The following is a 21,009-nucleotide window of genomic DNA, read 5'->3' as shown; positions in this document are numbered from 1 at the left end:
CATTGTTTCACTTGTTTACCCCAGAAATGCCTCACCGAGTCTCAAAACTTTTCCTGGAGGGTCTTACCAAGTTCTCACATTGGGGGTGATGTTGCTGCTTTGTGTAAACCCAACTGAGTCATTTGAAGGTATATTTTCAGCAGTCCGACGTTTGGCCAATATGAGTTATTTTAATTTATTTTAGATGGCGCGACTCCCATTATAATTTTAGATTTGAAGCTTTCGTGACTGCAAGGATTCATATTCTTAGGTTTTTTCGGTAAAGTCACGTAGGTAAAACTATTAAAATTAATAAAAATAAAATAAAAATCACGACGTTTCGGAGGCAACACAAGCTTCCGTCTTCAGGTGGAACCGTCACAGCACGATAGCTGTATCAAGTGAGAGAAATTCCAAGAATTATAAATTTCCAACCGATGATAAGCCACTTCATTGAGCGATTCATTGTAGCCAGGTCCCTACTGAAAGAGAACTAACAGCTAAGTGGGTTTTAGCTACTAAAATATAATAGTTTTTGTTTATTTGTTTTTAGTGATTTGCTTACCTTTTCTATACTTTGCACTCATATCGTGTTTTTTACTATTTGTTTCAACTTTCTGACCCGCCTCTGCTGGACATCTGTGAAACAGAGTTTTATAAGCTCATCGATTTCTCCGATGAGAGGATAAATAAAGATTCTGATTCTGAAAACCGAAAACTTGGAGGAAACTCATGCAGAACAAGGGGAGAACAATCAAACTCCACTCAGAAAGGCGCCCTAGTTGGGAGCCGAACTCGGGGCCTTGTTGCTGTGAGGTACAAGTACTACCACTGTGCCACTCAATGCTGCAAGTTGTGTGCAATTTTAGCAGGCTTTTACTTCCATTTACGTGGGACAAACGGTTTGTCTTACATGTCCTGATTTTTTTTTTACATATATGCTACGTAACCATGTGTAATGTTTTCCAAATTTCAAATTCATAAATTCTCAGGACAGTCTACTGTGCGGTAAAAGCAAGATGTGTGCACAAGATTATTTTAAACTAAAAACATGACCTCTGCACGAGGCTAAAACAAACGCTGCGCCGTGCGCATGTATTATGCATTAAAAGGCTGAGACTATTCCAATGCAAACGTTGTTTTTACGGCACAGTTTTATTGCACGCAAATGTGCTATTCACTTTGCACGTAAACGAAATATCTTGGGTCCAGGCTATAACATAAGCTATGATATATTTACTGTCTAGGAACCTATGGGACCACAATCTTAACAAAACTCACGTGGCTGGCTTAGTTGCACAATTGAAATTAAGTCTACGCGCTCCTGTATCGTCTTGCATCGTTCCTGGTTTAAGAAATCATTAATTTACACACACCGGTTGCAACGGGTATACACTGTCCGCTCGAATGCTATGCACATGCGAGAGATCACAACCCACCTTCATACCACTCTTCTCGAGCTATTAACATGATTGTCATTCTCGTGAACTTCGCTCGTTGATTTCTCTACCCAGGTGATGGACTCTGTTCACCAGACTTTCAAAGCTGGCCCATCTACCATGTGTTCCACCACCAACAACAACAACGACCGCCATTCGCCACTAAGTGGCGGTAATGTCACCCACGGTGCTTGTGCCAGGCGATGTGCACGTTGAGGCCATGTGAAGTGTTGAACGCCCGGTGGCAGGGTCGACTGACTGAGATGACTGGCCGATGCACCACCTGTGTTCCACCACCACTACCAACATCGGAGGTAAAATCAAGCTTCTTTCTCTGCTTTTCCCCCATCCACCGCTTCACACTTTGGAATTCGGCACCATGGTAATTTTCCACCCAAGTTCACGTATGCAGGGAGCCTTTAGACCTGTGCTTAACAAATCATGATTTATTAAATAATTATAATTTAAGACAGTGAGCAGATGACGGTGTGAAAGGGGCCCTTCGCCAGTGTTCAACGGCACAAAGAGATGTCTCGATGCGTGTGAAAGGTGAGAATTAATTGTTTCGAGTGGCCCGGTGTTTGAAAACGGCTGGGAACGCCGAGGAGGGGAGCTTTGTCCGTAATTACGTTCTCTCCCCCTCCTCCCTTACACACCCCCCCCCCCCGCCCCTCTAAAATTATCACCTTCATCAGAATTTCCTTTATGTGCTCAGTTAGCCCATGGAAACTCAATGGAAATTGTGCCCTGGGGATGAATTAACGAGATGCATCGGTGGGAAAAAAGGTGGGATGTAAATTAATAATTCACCGCGAGATGCATTCTAATTGCTGCTAAGCAGCGGGCAGGGGTTGGTGGCCACTCGGAACTGGGCCCTCTCCTAAGAGTAATGTTTTTGGACAGAGTCCCTTTCGGCACAAGCGTCATGCACCTGCGTTTGTGAACGCAAACTTGGCAAATGTACACTGCAATGCCAATACAGGAAAAAAATTGTATCCTCCATATTATTAGTATTATTGTATGCAAATGCATCTGTAAGCAAACACACAACCATTTACTTCCTCACTCACCCAAACACCCACCCAACTCGATCATCACCAAGGTCAATCTTATACTGAGACTATCCTGTTGCTCTCTTGAGTTACCACCTGGTAAACAAAAAAAATCTACTGAAAACTTGAACTTGCTCGCTCACTCATCTTAATCATTCACTCATTCACCATCTCATTCAATCACCCACTCAATGTAGGGATGTTCCCATGGTTAGCACACTGGACTTGCAATCCAGAGGTCACCAGTTTAATCTGCCAGAACGGGAGTTGAAACAATGATGCAAGTTCCTTAAGTCCCCCTGCCTCTGTCTGCTCAGCAGTACAAGTTGTGAACACCACAGTTCTTTCGGTAAAGTCACGTAGAAGGGAAATAATAAAATAATAAAATAATACATCTTTTTATTATTCCCCTTCTACGTGACTCTACCGAAAGAACCAGGAATATGAATCCCTGCAGTCACGAAAGCTTTAAATCGAAATTTAACCTATTATCATATCTTGGTACTGGCAAAGGGGAGGTCCCACGATGTTTCTAGGTGGGCTCGGGTTGGTGGTTGACTCTGCCCATCATCCTCATGGGACACTTCATTAAACCAGAAGTTAACAAAGGAGGCTGACAAGTTAGACTTAACATGAATAAGAACTTAAATTTCGATATAAAGCTTTCGTGACTTCAAGGATTCATCTTCTTGGTTCTTTCGGTAAAGTCACGTAGAAGGGAAATAATAAAATAATAAAATAATACATCTTTTTTATTATTCCCCTTCTACGTGACTCTACCGAAAGAACCAGGAATATGAATCCCTGCAGTCACGAAAGCTTTAAATCGAAATTTAACCTATTATCATATCTTGGTACTGGCAAAGGGGAGGTCCCACGATGTTTCTAGGTGGGCTCGGGTTGGTGGTTGACTCTGCCCATCATCCTCATGGGACACTTCATTAAACCAGAAGTTAACAAAGGAGGCTGACAAGTTAGACTTAACATGAATAAGAACTTAAATTTCGATATAAAGCTTTCGTGACTTCAAGGATTCATCTTCTTGGTTCTTTCGGTAAAGTCACGTAGAAGGGAAATAATAAAATAATAAAATAATACATCTTTTTTATTATTCCCCTTCTACGTGACTCTACCGAAAGAACCAGGAATATGAATCCCTGCAGTCACGAAAGCTTTAAATCGAAATTTAACCTATTATCATATCTTGGTACTGGCAAAGGGGAGGTCCCACGATGTTTCTAGGTGGGCTCGGGTTGGTGGTTGACTCTGCCCATCATCCTCATGGGACACTTCATTAAACCAGAAGTTAACAAAGGAGGCTGACAAGTTAGACTTAACATGAATAAGAACTTAAATTTCGATATAAAGCTTTCGTGACTTCAAGGATTCATCTTCTTGGTTCTTTCGGTAAAGTCACGTAGAAGGGAAATAATAAAATAATAAAATAATACATCTTTTTTATTATTCCCCTTCTACGTGACTCTACCGAAAGAACCAGGAATATGAATCCCTGCAGTCACGAAAGCTTTAAATCGAAATTTAACCTATTATCATATCTTGGTACTGGCAAAGGGGAGGTCCCACGATGTTTCTAGGTGGGCTCGGGTTGGTGGTTGACTCTGCCCATCATCCTCATGGGACACTTCATTAAACCAGAAGTTAACAAAGGAGGCTGACAAGTTAGACTTAACATGAATAAGAACTTAAATTTCGATATAAAGCTTTCGTGACTTCAAGGATTCATCTTCTTGGTTCTTTCGGTAAAGTCACGTAGAAGGGAAATAATAAAATAATAAAATAATACATCTTTTTATTATTCCCCTTCTACGTGACTCTACCGAAAGAACCAGGAATATGAATCCCTGCAGTCACGAAAGCTCTAAATCGAAATGTAACACCACCGTTATTTGACTGGACCAGCAGGTCGCACGTGATGGGGGTTACACCTCTTCTAAGTCGTTTGGCCAACGTGGAAAAAGTAGGCCAAAGTACCCTGCAGGGGGCTCTACTGTGCTCCTCCTATTGCTGGACCTTCCGCCAGAAGTGACGTGAGAGCAAGCAGTGGCAGGGCTGCAGCTTTATACTCGCTACCTTTTACAAAAGGGACCTTTTCTTCCCCCATGGAGAGGGGCAACTAAAATCTCCCGCAGCTGCACTGTGATTTAGCATCCATGTGGTGTGGACCGACAGTCGATCAGTGAAGTAGGGGCCTTCATTCTGCTCACTATAAACTTCAACCAACTTAACAAACATCAGTCCTGAACATTGGAGAGCTATGCCAATGCAAGAGAATGTGATGCATATGAAGGCGATATATGTTGCCACCTGTTGTTAACACACATTTGTTCATGGGCTGCCACTGAAAGTGTATTTCATGGTAAGAATTAAGTAAAAATATGTTTTAGTCCTTTATCAATCTGTGGGAAGAAGGCCTCCCCATGCCGTGTCGGTTGTTGGGGTTGTTTGACCATACTTCACCGCACTGGTCAGTGCAAGTTGAAGCGCAGGAAGTGGGGCCAGGACCTGTTAAGGTTATCACTCCCATAATGACATGGCAAGAAATGGAATTCAAGGTTGGTGGGTTGATAAAGCATTGAATTAACAAAATAATTACTGAGGGTATTTTGCTCTCAGGGTGATGACTGTTGCGCTCAATGACAATTCCATGTGAATGTCCACTTTTTGGAGGAAAAATGCGCACCACTTTGTGGGAATTCAATGGTGGTGGTCCGGACTGTAAAGAGACCGGCTCCCATCATGAGAATGTGAAATATCCTCGACTGGCTCAGGACCACAGAAACTGAGATGAGCGTCACTCTCCATTGCGTTTTCGCGTTATACCACGGTGCTGGGAGCTTCTGCAGGAGTAAAACCTCAGAGTTTTTCGAGCAACACACGGCAAACAAACGAGGATACACCAGACAGCTATACAGCACAAACGTGAATACCGACACACAAGGGACGAGCATCGCCCCATTGCTCGCTTGAGCAGGGAGACACTTAGGCCTGCCTTTATGGCGGACAGTGAACGTCGTTAATGCCTGGACAGCTGTCGCCAGATTTCCATTCTCAAGCAAGTGAACTGGCTCAAGGCGGGCGCTGCCGACTCTTCAGATATCCAGCCGCTTTAGAGTGCGAGGCAAGGCAGGCGAGTGCCTTGCCCGTCCCATGGTCTCTCGCTCACCGGTGGAAGCTGTCGACCATCTTGAGCTGGCCCCGCAGGTCCTTCTTGGTGAGGTGGTCGAGCATGCGTGCGTCCACCAGGCACTCCATGAAGTAGCTGCGGTACTGGGGGAGGCCCAGGCTGGGCAGCCACTCGTTGCCGATCCACTCGTGGTTCATGTCTCCGTACGCCAGCGTCTGGGCGAAGAGGCATGCCAGCACGCAAGCACGCACCGAGCGAAACAAGTACGCACGACACACACAGCACGCGCAGGAGCAGAGGTGGCAGGGGACGGACGTGGATGGGCACGCGCCAAGATACGCAGCCGCACGTGCACAAGCGATGTCACGCGTGTCGAGTTGAGAAAGCAGAGCAACAGGAAGCGTGAAATGTACAGAGAAGCAACACGCACACGTACACAAGCACACACGTACACACATGCACGCACACACACACACACCATTAAACCCATCCTTCATTTTTTTTCCAAAATTAAAACATGTAGACATCGTTTAAATGCCTGCATAAATATCGTAAATATTTTCACATGTAGTTGGCTCCTCATTCCTATAGAGCCAAGATAAAGCAATAACCTGGATGTAAATAATAAATATATACACACAAACACACACACACATCTTCGAAAAAGCCTATTTATTAGGGAGGTTCATCATGTCCTCATCTCATTAAGATGCTAATGTAATTTAAAATTGTTTGCGTCATGCATGCGCAGCGCTCCCAACAATAACCAGGTCTGCCGTTGACAAGTCTAAAAAGTTTGGGGCACAATTTATTAATGCAATAAAGCACGGTGGGAAATAAACTAGAAACCCAACACCATTTCTGAATTGAAAGCGGTGATTGCGCTTTGGAAATTTTAAATGCAAAATTATTTCCCAGTCTAACAAGATGCGCATTAATTTTGGAGTCTCAACTCTAAAACCACAATGACAAGTTGAAAGCAATTGGTTTTTTTTTTGGTCACGTGTAACATAATTAATTGGCCCTGAAGGCATTTTTTTTGGTTCCAGGCTCGATTGTCAATGCATATAATATTACACACCCGCGCTCCGGGAGTTACAGCTCCACAGTGACATGAATGCATGTGTGCGCGCACACCACAACTCTTTAGCAAACACAAACGGGACCATCGTTAACCGGGGAAAAGAAAAAAAAAACCCGAGAAAAAATTACTTCCGACCATCTTCGTCAATAACGGTGTCTTAAAATGAGTCCGCGTCGCCACCGCTCTCAGTGACCTACGCAAGTCGGGCATGGTGAGGAGCCCATTTCTCTCCCTTTCCCACTCCAACCCGTGAGCTCTGCGTTCGGGGATTCTGCCCGCGGAAATTTCTGTTTCCCCCTTCCCTTTTCATTGCTCGCATTCTGTACCGGGCTCTTGCCAAATAACAAAAACAATTAAAACCAAAAGCAGTGTCTTAAAATGGAATATATATTAATTTGGCGACGTTTCAAGCAACGGCACATTTCACGTGCTATGAATAAGAGCCATTGCCCAAATCGTTGCCCGTTTATATATTTTCTCTTTCAGGGGCATAGTGTTATTGACCAATATATAGGTTTTTGGGTTAGTTTTTTGTAAATATAAATTTGTTGTTGAACCCGCCACCACCCAACACAGCCAATTAGTAGGGTTTGTCACGTAGACAAAACATGCCAATTCGTTACTATTACAGCACATGGGCATGTTGCAGAGTAAACCCACAACAATTACAATTCGAGTACCGCGACGTTTCGCCGGCAATTAAAACAGCCAGCATCATCAGGCGACAGCCAGAGTAGTGGAGAAATCCTCTTGTTTGACGCTTGCGTTTGAGTTTTTGTTGTTGTTCTAAATGGTGGTTGTGCACCCAATACCAACGCAGCATGACCATGTAATTGCTATTACCTGCCTCTGGTTACCAGTCGAAGCAGATTTATTTTTCCAACTACAACTGAAACTCGAGTGCCCAAACCAATATGCACATATTCATATGCATATTTGTAAGAGCATGAATACATTTTAGGAACCTTTTGCAACAATTTATTTTAATTTATATTTTTAAACTACAGTATAATGTCAGGCCCTATGATTTATTTAAAAAATACACTTTTTTTTGTTCAAACAGTATTTCTAGATTTTATTTTCAAGACCTGATATTAATTTACGTTTCATGGTACGAGGTCAAACAAGATTGAACATTACAAAATTGCTTTCATAATACAAGAGAGAATGCATATATTTACGCGATCTATCCCCAAAAACCTCTATTATGGATGACATTGGTCGCGAAAGCCTACGTGTTATACCACATGTGTATTCATGCAGGCATACCTCCTGAAACTTTAAAAGCAATACACAAATGCGTTTCTTGGCAGTGATTCTTCACAACAAAAACTAATAATAATAAAAAGGAATCTGACATAGAAACTCAAATAAAATGTAAAACATCTAGGAATGTTAAAGTCCTCGTTCACAGCACTTAGCGAACAGTGGCTTGCAGGTGGAAATAACCACACATCTTGTGGTAGTGGAATTTACACTAAAAATTCAAACCGGCATACGGTTATTCTCTTTTAAACGGCGCTTACATTTTTTAAATCATTGATATACTCTAATCTTAAAACACACTCTTTCAAAGCTATTGTATTGATTGCCGGTGGGCCCAATTCTACCAAGCCCTTAGCTTGAAGGTGCTGAAACATTGCAGTGGGACAAATGAATTAACTACCCCTTAAGAATGTTGTAATTGGATCACCAAATGTTCAAACGTTATAGAAAATTTCCATTATTAAACCGTCTCGGCAAGTTCTGCATTACCTTCAAAGGCAATTCGGATGACTACTTTCAAAGCAGCCTACCCAAATCCCTGCCGAATACACACCTCCAAGCACTGTGCATTTGACCACGGAGGACAGGCCCACACAGCCTGGCCTCACGAAGGAAACGTTCACTTTGATGAGCGCGGTGCGCTACGTACGGCGCGAAAGAAGATCAACACACATACATACGATGTGTGCGTTAAAGTGAGCCTACCTGTGCCCAGCTGCCCTCCTCATCCTCCTGACATTACCGAGGCAGCGATTAGTGCGGGCGGGGAAGAGCGACAGAAAGGCGTGAGAGGGCTGGAAGGCAGAAGCTGGTCACCCACAGTTGCCAGAGTCGAAGAGCTCATTTGAAAACACACGGAGTTGGGGGGTTGCCACCTCCGAGGTACAAAACAAACCAGGGCGTATCATGGAAAGAAGAATATCCCACAATATCGGAATAGGGGAGTACTGCATTCATATGCACTGACTGGAGTGGTGTATTGTTACGTAAGATTTCTTAGGAGAGCTACCTCAAACCGAGGACAATCCTCGGAAAACCATGATGGGGTGGCAACCCTCGCACTGCCAGCGCATATACGTTCGTTTAGGAATTGGCATGCCGCTCGTTAAACCCTTTCGCCTAGCAGCGGATGAAATACAATCAACGCATGCTCATTACATCCACTGTTAGGCAGACCGATTGAGTGCACAAGGTACCAGTGTCATGCATTTTCAAGCGAGATCTTGCGTGGCTCTGCAAGACGACAACATCGCAAATGAATTCTGAAACTCAGAGCAAGATTTCAGTGACACGTGATATTATCACAAAATAAATTGGCACCACGAACAGGTGTTTAAATTAGATCAGAGGAATTGGTCAGTCCAGCTTATTTCTAGACGCACGCACATAATCGCGGAATTTTATGACTACAGTCAGTACAACTCTCTATAAAGGAGCCTTACATAACTTGACTAAGTGACAATTGCTATCTCAAATTAGTTTCCAGGGCAGAAAATTACCCTTATAATTAAAATAGCTATACTTGGCTTTATGCAATTTAAATATACTAGGAAGGATAAGATAGCTTAGAGACAAATAACACAAATAACATTGCTGTGGTTAGTATTTGTCACGCCAAATGACTGTAAAATAACACTTACAAATAACATTGCTGTGGTTAGTATTTGTCACGCCAAATGACTGTATTTTAATACTTTTGATAAATGCACGTACTCATGGAAGAACGCATGTGCAACAGCAATATTACGTGGTTCTAATGCCATCTCAGTTCATGCCAAATGCTGCAGCCTGATACAATCAAACACAAAACACTGAAACTATTGGCCTCTTATAAGAGTTTTTGCGATAAAGCAGCAGCAGAGGCCTGAAATTCACACGAGCATTTGAATCTCGTGGGAAAAGTATAAAAGTTGACATTTGAAAGTTGACTGTTGTTGTTTCATGAAAGAAACCGATGCCGGCACCGATTGTTAACTCAGTCTGTGTTAATATTCATCGCCGATCTTTAAGCGTACGTATTCCTTGCAAGGCCGTAGCCATGGAGTCAACATTGGGGGGGACCAAATCTTCCAGGGGGTCTGGGGTCCCCCCCCAGAAAAAATAATATAATTTTTAAAACGAATTTCCTGCCTAAAATATTTTAAAATGCACTAACACATAGGATTGACTTTTTATTTATATTTAACAATAATGTCTAATGGTGTATTGTATTACATGGCTCTGTTTTTTTTCTTTTTGACCTTTTCTTGTTTCATTGCATGTAATGGCAGAGATGAGGGATTAATAAAGTACAACCAAAACCACAATCATATGAACAGAAATCTATGCATTGTTATATGAAGACAAGTCCAGATATTGTGGCCAAGGTTTAGCAAATTGTTGTTTTTATTTAAATAGCATAGCACATTTAAAAACAAATATTGGGGGGGACATTTTGAGCATATTTGATTATATATTATAATTACGGCATTGATTCATTTTACAGAGCATGGAATGGTATAGAACGTCCTATAGGTAAAAAATAAATTGTGGAATTGAAACAAATCATGTAATCTTCCTAAAGGGCTGTGAATATAAATACTGTAATTCCATCAGGACCATGTAAGATTCATTTGCAAATTCTTAGATGAAGATGTTCTTGCAAAGGAGGTTTAAGAGTGTTTCGGTGAAGGGCTTTATTTATATATATGAGAATAACACAAAAGTTTAATTCCCTTATCCTTAGGGAGGACACATCATTTCCCCGCTTAATTGGTTCCCCCACCAGCACTGAATAATGATCAGATGGAAAACAGTATATTCAGATACAATGTTCGTACAAAATAACGTCAAAACGAATCTGGTATGAAGAAAACAAAGTTGCCGTTTTTGTCTCGGAGCAAGAAAAATAACTATGGGCAAAATAATGCGGAGAAATGTGGGTTTTTATGACTGCACATTTCTTGGTACATTGCCTCGAAATCATCACTCCCTTTCAAAGCTGCAATTGAACTACATCTCACTGTTTATGGCTTAGAGCGATTGATTGGATGCTTAAAATGGTAGGGCCCACACACAAGTCTTGGCACCATTTCCATCTGCAATGAATATTGGCCAGACTACAGTCAACATCAATATCCTATTTGAATATTTCACAAATTAGATTTTGAAATTCCCGTAGGATTTGTAAAAAAAAAGATATATGTAAAATCCATGTTCTTTTCTTTCCAGATGCCTTTGTGTAACGTTTTCATGCATGATGCACTCATCCATGTGTTTTTTTAAGAATGGTAGACGGAAATAAAAAACAATATTTGTTTATAATAATTGTTTTTTTACCCTTTAATCTGGCAAAAAAACTGACACCTTTTTTACAAGGAATCATGTTTGCATTGACCACAATACCTGTAGTTGAAATTCAAACAAAAAACACAACTCTGATAATATATGCACTGTCCTTGAAATTGATTGGTCCACAACCGAGACAGCTTTCTTTAGAGCCTAGTCTCACATGGTGTTGGACCAGATGACGCCAAAAGGCGCACAACCCAAAGACAATGCACCATCAGAGTATGAGAGCTCGGGGTAAGCATTTACACCATTGGTACCTCATTTTTTTGTTTGCATTCCGACTGCAGGTATTGTGGTCTATGCAAACATGACTCCTTGTAAAAAAGGTGTCAGTATTGTTGCCAGATAAAAGGGTAAAAGAAACAATTATCTTATGTTGCTACTGGCAAATGAGGTTCCAATGGTGTCAATATTTGTTTAGTTCATTGCTGACAGAATCGCTTCCTCCAGGAGGAGCACGAGAGGGTAACGCCGGAGGGTAATTTGGCAAATAGCATCCAATTCTTGGAAGAGGCGAGAGTACTCACACTTTACCCCACCTCGCATCACCTCTCAATCGACTATCTGTGGTGAACCCATTTACACTGCAGGGGGGAGTAAGGTGGTGGAGTTTTTTCAAAGAAACCTGTCCCATTTTGGGACCTCCCTCGCCAATATCAAAAAATTACATTTTAACACCTGATTTATTGCCAGAAAGGGTAAAACCTATTCTTGTAACTTGCCCCATTGTTTCAATTGTTTCTACTGCCACACTGTGAGACCGGTACCCGGTGGGGGGAGTAGAATGTCAATTTACTTGTGTGGGATAACTAATCAGAGGACGTGAATGCCATCGATTAAGCTGAACATTCTAAACTATTGATGGTTTCATTATTTTAACGTTTCAGCGGGAAAATTGGAATGATTAATACCCTGGCAACACAGCCTCAACATGACGATGCTTTAAGGACATTGGACGTTTTGATTCTACATTGTTTAGAACGTTGGACTTTTAAGTGCAGCATTTGCTATGCACAGATATTTGAAAATGTTTGCTTGTTCCCAAAGGTGTGCGATACAACATTCCTAATCGGTGTGGGAGAGAGGAAACTATGCATATAGAGTATAACGGAAAACATGCTTGTGTTTAAACACATTTCAAACAACACAATGCTGCTTACTGGTAAAACAAAACACTCGTGCAGCACACACAGAGCATGCACCACGGAGCACGGCACAGGCAGCGTGCTCCTGCGAACAAAAGGGGGACCCCATTGCAGCAGGCAAAGGCAGCTTTAGAGGGCATGCAGTTTAAAAATCGGACGCACGACATCGCAGCCGAGACAATCGTGAATACAATCGGCAGGAGAATATCACAGAGATTACCAAGTCAGGTTCAGAGCAACGAAGCGCGTACAAGCCGCTTGAAGAAGAACCCAACGAGAATCGGATTTAAGCAAGAGCTCTAGAAAGTTAGAATGTGACGAGCGATTGAGTGCCTGGCACCTTGGCACGATGAGTTACTGAAATGACAGGAATCCACCAAGTATAACTTTTCAAGGCAGCCCAGCAGTAGTGGTGCTTCGAATTAGGCACAAAACGCTTTCTCTGGTAAATTCTCACGCCAAGAAGTCGTTCAACTAAACAAAGTGGAATGAAACGTGTGTTACATAAAAGCGGTGTATGTAACCACGAAGTTTAAAACATAAGCAAGTAAAAAGACTGAAAGTGAAAAAAAATAGAATCTGGATAGTGGTGGGAGGTGACGAGATGACAGGAGACGGACAAGAAGTGGTGAGGGCAGTGGAGAGAGAGAGAGCGAGATGGGTGAGAAGTGAGAATGAAAAATGCATGGGAGTTGCAAAGAAGGAGACAAGATAACAGCAGTCGAGCAGAGTGGATAAGCCGAAGAGGGAGAGCGACGGCATACGACCGGGCGAGCGCGCGCGCGCGCACGCCAGAGAGAAGGCCACGGTGAACGGGACGGTCGAGCGAAAAGGGGCAAAGCTCAAGTTGCCTCGTAGAGGGGGTGGTCAAGGAGGAGGAGCGTGTGGCGGTCGAGGGTAGGAGGAGGACGCGGCGGCGCAGCACTGACCGCTCGTGCGGCCGCCGCCAGCGTCTCTATCTCCTCGTGAGTCATCCACACATTGCCTGTGGTCTGAGGGGGAGGCGGCCGACCGACACACGGAGGCCGCAAGGGGAGAGAGGGCAGAGTGCAAAGCAGAGGGTTAGCACGGCGTCGAGCGGGCACCGCAAGCGAAAAACACGGGTTGCATCGCAAGCCACCGGAGCGCCGGCCTAGAGGACAGAGGTGCGGGGGGTCAGCGTACTCGGAACGTCTGCTGCAGGAGCACTGCGTGCTTGACGCTCCATGGCGGCGTGTGTGTGTGTGTGTGCAGAAGGACCAGTTGTGGCATTAGCCTGGGGGTGATGCCGAAATGATATGACGGATGTTCAACTCTGTGGCATCTCTTTCACTAAATCTTAGACAGAATCAATAAGAAGACTGCGATGTCGATTCCAATGCTGTAATAATGGACTGTTTAGCGATGTAGTTTCATTTTCACATTCTTTTTTTAAATCAGGAAAGTTGACGGGTGTGCATTTTAACATCTGTAAAGCTACGCTTGCAGGAAGATGGGGGCAGGGGGGAAAATCGGGATAAATAGTCGTGAAAGAATGCGTCGTTGAGTCAAGGCTTTTTGAGAGGGTACTGCTTGGGATGTTCGGTCACTTCTTTGACCAGTTCTTGCTGTTTAGAAAAATTGCCTCAAGAATAGCGACTCAAGTTAGGAAATGCCTTTCAAATTGTACACATGCGGCAAGTCCTCGGTTAATGTGTGTTCACACAACGCGTTTCCACTTTAACGCGCTCCTTCCATTCGAGGAACGCTTTTCAGCGCAACGCATAACGCCTTTTGTTGACGACTAACTACTTTCTTGAGCTCCGCGGCCGAGCAGTGCGGTAGAGTACGCGGAGTGATACGGTACGTGGCGGCGTACCCCCATCTCGGTTCTTTGTCCCGCCACGGGACGACTGCAGGCTGAAGTGACAGAGCAAATGCCATTCAGCGCGGCAACTCCACGCCTATCGCGCGGTTTTTGCTTCGCGCGGGACCTTTCAGGAACACATCTCCCGTGTTAAATGAGAGATTACTGTACAGGTTGTCACCCTACTCTTCACATGTCTTGCTACAGGCACCATGCTATGATGTAGGTGGGTGTCCCTACACAACATCATTCAATTCAACCAGAGGCACAAAGTTTGTGCATTTCACATCAGTCGTTAATAGTACACTCCGGGTGTTGATCGTTGATTAGGGCACCCCATTCCTTTGTCCTCACTGCCTATGAACAGACTTTCTCATACAGGACCAGAATGTAACAATTCAATCATTGGCCATAGTGAGGTGTTCCTGCAGCAGCAGCAGCAGCGATAATCTGTCTCTGACTGTGAGTAATACCAGGTGCTGTGAGAGATGATGCGAGAGACGGTGCTGTGTTTCCACGAAACACTGGGAATGCTTCAAACTTGATTTGAAGCTTTCGTGACTGCTGGGTTATTCTCTCCCCCTGCCGCTGCGGGGTGGATTTCCACACAGCTCTCTCATTGACATGCTAATGTCTCTCCTCTCGCAGACCCACCTCTCTCTCTCTGCTCCAACCCAACCCCCCTCCTCTCTATTTGAGGCCACGACACAGAGGCATTGGGTCTCTGTGTGTCTATGTTGTGCGTGTCTCTCTGTGTCTGTGTGTCTCTGTGTGTCTATGTTATGTCTCTGTGTGTCTATGTTGTGTGTCTCTCTCTGTGTCTATGTTGTGTGTCTCTCTCTGTGTGTCTATGTTGTGTCTCTCTCTGTGTGTCTCTGTGTTGTCTTTCTCTGCTTGTGTGTCTGTCTGTGTGTCTCCGTGTCTGTGTTTTATCTCTCTCTCAAATTTAGTTCTAGCTGATGACGATTGCATGCGTTGCAATCAAAACGTCGTCTTCTATTATTTAATTTATTTTCTTTCTACGTGACTTTACCGAAAGAACCAACGAGTACTGGGAATGGTACCAACTTTGGTACTCAACCTGAGAACCCCAAAACAAGCGGACTTGGTTACCCAGGCTCACGAGCTCACCGTCACGTGAAGGAAGCTGCAACAATTTTAACCCGGCTGACAGGACCATCGTGACATTGTAGTGACATCGTAGTGCACCTCCGATTATCACGGTTGGCTATGCACGGTGTGAAAGAAGTTCAACATACACACGTGCAGACATAGTGTCACTGTGGAAAGGGGATGCGTGGTCACTTAGTCCAACCTCAAGGCCACGTGTTGGTTAAAAGCACGCGGTGAGAATTACAAAAGAAACGAAATGTTAGCTCGGAGACCCCTAGCCTGCTAACACAAGTCTAGGTCAAGCTTTTGAAACTATTTTAAGATCGCTTCCGCATGGCCAATAGCCGTGGAAATGTAGCACGTGTGACCGGGCTGGGTGGTATGAGCCTTAAACAAGTGCACCTGAGTGAGCTAACAACAGCAGTTACACCGGTGACCCATCAGGACTTATTAAACCACAAGATTTATCAGTTCAGTAAAATATAAAAAATACAAACGGCTACCAATAACTCATTGTTTTTTAAAGGAACATTTTAAATCAAATGAGAAATGTTTGCCTATAAAACTGCTGACAACTTGCATGCCATAATGTAAAATTAAAATGTTTTTTACCGGTGCGAATACACAATAACTTATACAAATATAACTACTATGGGAACCGAGGCTGATTCCTTTGGCGCCTAACATTGACCAAACAGCATTATTTATGTTTGGATGAAGCATATAAAACTTATTTATTTATATGGAAATTACATTTTCCGATGTGGAGTCACCACAATTCAGCGGTTTGTAAATCATCTTTGGATTAAAATATTGTCCCTGTAAAACACTACATGCTACGCACCCTCGAGAACACGAAATCGATTTGCAGAAATTTTCATTTTCGCGTCCGAGGGAATAAAATTCAATTAACCCTTAGAAGAATCAGTAATTCCCAGCTACGCTTAGACTGGCTGTAAGATTTCACTTCAGAGACCGCCAAGATGATAATTTTTGCACTCGCAGGTCAGACGTGCAGATTATGTTCATGGACAGAGACCCATGGGGAAAATTATGAACTTGTCGCCAATGACTAGGCAGAAGCCGCATTGCTTCGCCGCTATTTGACGACAGCCGTCCGCTCACGTCAGTGAATATTTCCCGTTTGATCATCCTATTGCCCCTGCGCCTGTGTGCTGTGGCTTTAACGGCTGACAATATATCTCAGTGACTTCCTTTTAACAGGGAGCTAAGACTCAAACTGCATATACAAGCCTGAATGGTAATGTGCAAAATGAAACCCATGCATTGGGCGTTTCTGTTGGGATTTAGCAGTCTCCCACCACCCCCACCCCCATTAGACACATGCCACAGCGGTCGTTAATTTGCATGTTCAATTGTAAGTTCAAATCTGTCTAACTAAATCAACTCTAGCCTCCCGTAGTTCACATAACTTCTGTGCGGCCACTCCCCTCTCCCCGCCCCCTGTGAGAACAAACGCTGCTCCGCGTAGCCCAGTCACGCTTGTTCGTTCCTACTCTTTCCCTCCTCTTCCCTCCCCTCCCATCGCTGACATCTTGGCCAAGTCATTCCTTCTCACCCCCTTTCCCTTCCTGCACCGGCAATCCTCCTTGCTTCCTGCTGCTCATCTTGAGCCGTGGCCTCTTTGTCCGTCTTGGGGTACGTCCGTCCCGCACATCCCTTCCCTGCTCATCTCGCGCCGACTCTACTCCCCTTCCTGGATGTTCCATGAGCCACGAGTGTTCAGATGTAAATAACCTAACACACCACGACAAGCAGTGGAACGCATTGTGAACTCATGGCCATTGCACGCCTATGGGTCTGTGTGAACTCATGTCTAGTGCAAGCTAATGGGTCTCTTAGTGAGTCTATGGTCTCTATATCAATCTATGGGTCTCTATACGAGTCTGAAGGCGTCATGTGAGCCTAATGTATGAATCGCAAAACATTGATTTTCACATGCACACTTTGATTCTTGCATCGTGAGCTTGAGCATCGGTATTAATCAATGAATAGATGCATCGTTCTACCCCTAATATACAGTATATGCAGCATGTATTAATGTTGATTGGTTACTCGCTATGTGAAGATGTGTGGCCAATTTGCCCACGTGAGGATTCTTGCTTGTTTACATTACCATAAATAAACAATTTAAATCATTTTGTCACACCACTGCTTCTTGAAGGCTTCTCCGTGCAAGCTGGACATGGAGGTTGTTCAACCATACTTCACCACACCGGTTGGCGCAGGGCGGTGAAGCGGCGTACAGATATTATTTGCAAGTGACGTTAGCAATGGCCAGCAGTCGAACTCAGACTGCTGGCTGCAAAGTCCGGTGTACAAATAACTGGACCACCGCGCAACCCAGTTTCTAGCAGCCGGCCCACGTATTTGAATTTTCCAAGGGTAGGGATCATCCTTAGGGTTGTGTAACCACCTTCTCTAGAATGCAAAGCAGTAAAAATTGAAGTCTGTAGATGGCTCCACCACCCCCTTGCAACAACAACAAAAAAAAACCCTCTTGATCGATTGACTTTAGTGATAGGTTTTTACTCTTTCAACTGGTACAAAAACTGACACCTTTATACAAGGCATCATGTTTGCAATAACCAGAAAAGCTGTCTCGGGTGTGGACCAATCAACTACAAGGACAGTGCATATCATTATCATCATCAGAGTTGTTTATTTCTTTTTGCATTTTGACTGCTTGTGTTGTGGTTATTGCAAACATGATACCTTTTATAAAGGTGTCAGTTTTTGTACCAGTTGAAAGGGTAAAACCCTATCACTATATTTTGCCACTGGTAAAGGAGATGTCTCATAGCGATTGACTTTATTTAATTGTCAAATGGCTGACGTGAGCCACATTCTCTAAAGACACCATCTTCACGAACGCGTGAGTAAACAGGCTAAAATGCATCTGTATTGTGTACTGTGATGTTCCAGGTGACGTTGGTGAATCCACAGATAATGATTTTAATTGCCAAACGGCTTCAATGGGATCACCTTTAGCCCCAAACCTCACAAAGGTTAATAGGCATAAGGAAGGCAGATGCTTCCTCTGGCTGTGTAATCAGGGGCTGGTTTGAGAAATGGATAGGTAGGAGGACCGAACTGAGCATGTGTCGCGAGAATCACCAAGTCCCTGACTAATTACAAGGGTTACATGGCCGAAGGTCAGGGAGCCATTAGACTGCAAAAAGGGCAAGTCGATAATCAGACGTAACCCTAAACAAGACAGTATTTGACCTCTTCTTAAATGGTCAGTTTGCGTGAAGTATTTCTAGTGAGGGAAGCTGACAGCCGTTGAGAAATAAGGTCAAAGTGGGTTTGATATGGTACCCTAAAGAGTCAAATAGCTTGACCTTCTGAGGCCTTCAAGGTAAGGTCTTTGTTGTGCTAAGAGCTCAGATGTGTTGCATTGCTAGAGACTCGCAGTGTGCTGTAAGCTACCCTATAAACCGCCGTCTTTACGAGAAATCCCCAGGTCATTCAAGAGATCCTTTGCCATGTACTGCGGCCACTTGGGGTCTGATATTTTTGATTTATAGTCCACTGGCACATTTATACCTAATCTACACCTTACATTTCGCAGTTGGTGCTAGATTCAAAGCACAAACAATTATGATATTGTTTACACTGACAAGTAACGTGGCAACACGATAATTGCCAAGTACGGTTATACAACTGCGACTGACTGCTCTGATTGCATTTCCAGATATATATGTTGTGAAATCATGTTACCACGGTGATAGTTCATAACGCCATGGTGACATGTGAAGATCATGTGATGCAGCAATGTACCGGTTGATCAGACCAATCACGGATGTATTACGCAATGATAAGAGGCCCTTCCTGGTTACATTACAAACTTGTGTTGAATAAAAAACATTTTTGTCGAGCATTACGTTTCATAACCGTACTTCATAATAATAATGGATACAATTTTTTTTATTTACAATTTTAATCAAGTCAGTTGATTCTTTAAAATAGGTTAGTGGTTTTATTTATTATGGTACTCTGAAAAAATATTTTTTTCATGATACTCTGAAAATAAAAAACACAAAATGTTATTTACATGAAAAAAATGCACAATTGGAACTACACACATTATATAGTACAAGTCCTTTGCATATGGGTGCGTGAAGCAAGAGGTTTATGCACTCTTCTCTTATCATCCAGACTTTGGATTTCCAGGCATGCACGACATCAGTGGCAAGAGATATCTAAGCCTGTCCTGGGCATCCCCCAGGCAAACTCAGCCTCAACAATTAATATTTGATACATTGTACAACATTGAGAAGGAGGGAGACAGAGAAAGAGGAACAACACAGGGATTAAAGAAAATATGCAGGTTAAAGGCATTATTCAAACTGTTAAGAAAAGTAAGTGGGGCTTGAGGCAGGACACATCACAGCTAGAAGGGATGACGGCCGATGGTGACGAATCATGATAGAGTGGCAGCTAAGGAATTGAACGTGTCTAGGAGGATGTCAATCGAGGAGATGGTGCAATGAAATAAGCTCGTGTGCAGGTGACCTTCATCCGAGAGTGGATTGACTGTGACTCAAGATGACAATGATGACAATGATGTAGAAACATCAGAATTGGGGAGATGCAGGTGGCCAGCCATGGCGTAGGTCTATACCTCCTCCTGCATGTGCTCTGCCGGCCTGAGTAGATGCTCGCTCACTGAAAGCAAAATGCGGGGTCGTTGTGTCTGTGTGTTGGTTCGTGAGCGGGAGCAGTGAGCGAGCGAGCGCGCGCGAGGCACTGGGGCCCGCACTACAACAAGGAGCAGTGCCCGAGCACTTTGGCAGACACCAACGAGACACGAACTAGGCCCCGGCGTCGCTAACGAGCCCTCGGAAGGGACGGGAGACAAGCGAGCGCGGTGCTACCGTGCGTGAGGTGGGTGGCGCCGAGGGGCTGGTGAGCGACACCATCTCCTGGATGGCGAGGCGCAGCTTGAGCCGGTGCAGCGGGTTCGAGATGCCGATCTCGCGCTGGATCTCGGTGTCCGACAGCGCCGACATGATGGCGCCGCTCTTGACGTTGGCACGGCACGCGGCCACGTACCACGCCGGCATGCCCACCCACAGCTGAAACACACGTGCACACGCACACATAGGGACAATAACCACGGCCTTGCTGGCCTGATGCCGAGCCACTTGCTCTGTTGTTAGGATCCTCGCCATGCTCACAGAAAGGAGAGGATGAATATTGAGAGGTGGGGGGTGGGGGTGGGGGGAGGGTAACACGTCGTGATATTGTGGACCGACTGTGGAGAGGATTAGGGGTGTTGTGACACTGCAGTTCTCATATGTTCTACAGGCCACAGTGTGCCTTTTTGTTAACAATGTAATGATCTGCAAGATTAAAATTCATTATTATTACGTTTGTTGTTGCCACTAACTTCAAGGTGTGTGGGGGGTGGGGGTGGGGGATGCAGTGCCCGGATTCAAAATTGGTAAAGAGGAAAGTTTCCTGAGCTCATGTATTTGGCTCTGCAAGGTGGCCGGCTAGTTCAGAGGTCAACGTGCAGAGCTTGGAATTCTGCGACCCTGGGTTCAAATCAAGGCAGTGTCCCCCTGACCAAGTGCAGCAACTTGTTGGTCTCAGGCTGAACAC

General features: G+C 44.1%; 1 protein-coding gene across 13 annotated transcripts in view; it reads right to left on the bottom strand.

Annotated features, from left to right (window-relative positions):
* Positions 1-21,009, bottom strand: part of LOC133350332 (liprin-alpha-1-like) — a 351,308-nt gene that overhangs the window by 28,405 nt on the left and 301,894 nt on the right. For 8 of the 13 annotated variants that reach the window (XM_061564571.1, XM_061564574.1, XM_061564578.1 and 5 more), the window contains 4 exons: positions 20,280-20,480; positions 13,370-13,432; positions 8,672-8,697; positions 5,655-5,849 (listed from right to left, as the gene is read on the bottom strand). In XM_061564571.1, coding sequence (XP_061420555.1) covers positions 5,655-5,849; positions 8,672-8,697; positions 13,370-13,432; positions 20,280-20,480 — 485 coding nt within the window. Of the gene's footprint in view, positions 1-5,654; positions 5,850-8,670; positions 8,698-13,369; positions 13,433-20,279; positions 20,481-21,009 lie in introns of all 13 variants that reach the window. The other 5 variants (XM_061564572.1, XM_061564582.1, XM_061564583.1 and 2 more) reach the window with 2 other exon arrangements.

This window comes from Lethenteron reissneri, chromosome 33, assembly GCF_015708825.2.
Source record: "Lethenteron reissneri isolate LAM-NWPU_2019-01 chromosome 33, ASM1570882v1, whole genome shotgun sequence".
NCBI lineage: Eukaryota > Metazoa > Chordata > Hyperoartia > Petromyzontiformes > Petromyzontidae > Lethenteron > Lethenteron reissneri.
This window is presented reverse-complemented; position numbering and strand designations above follow the sequence as displayed.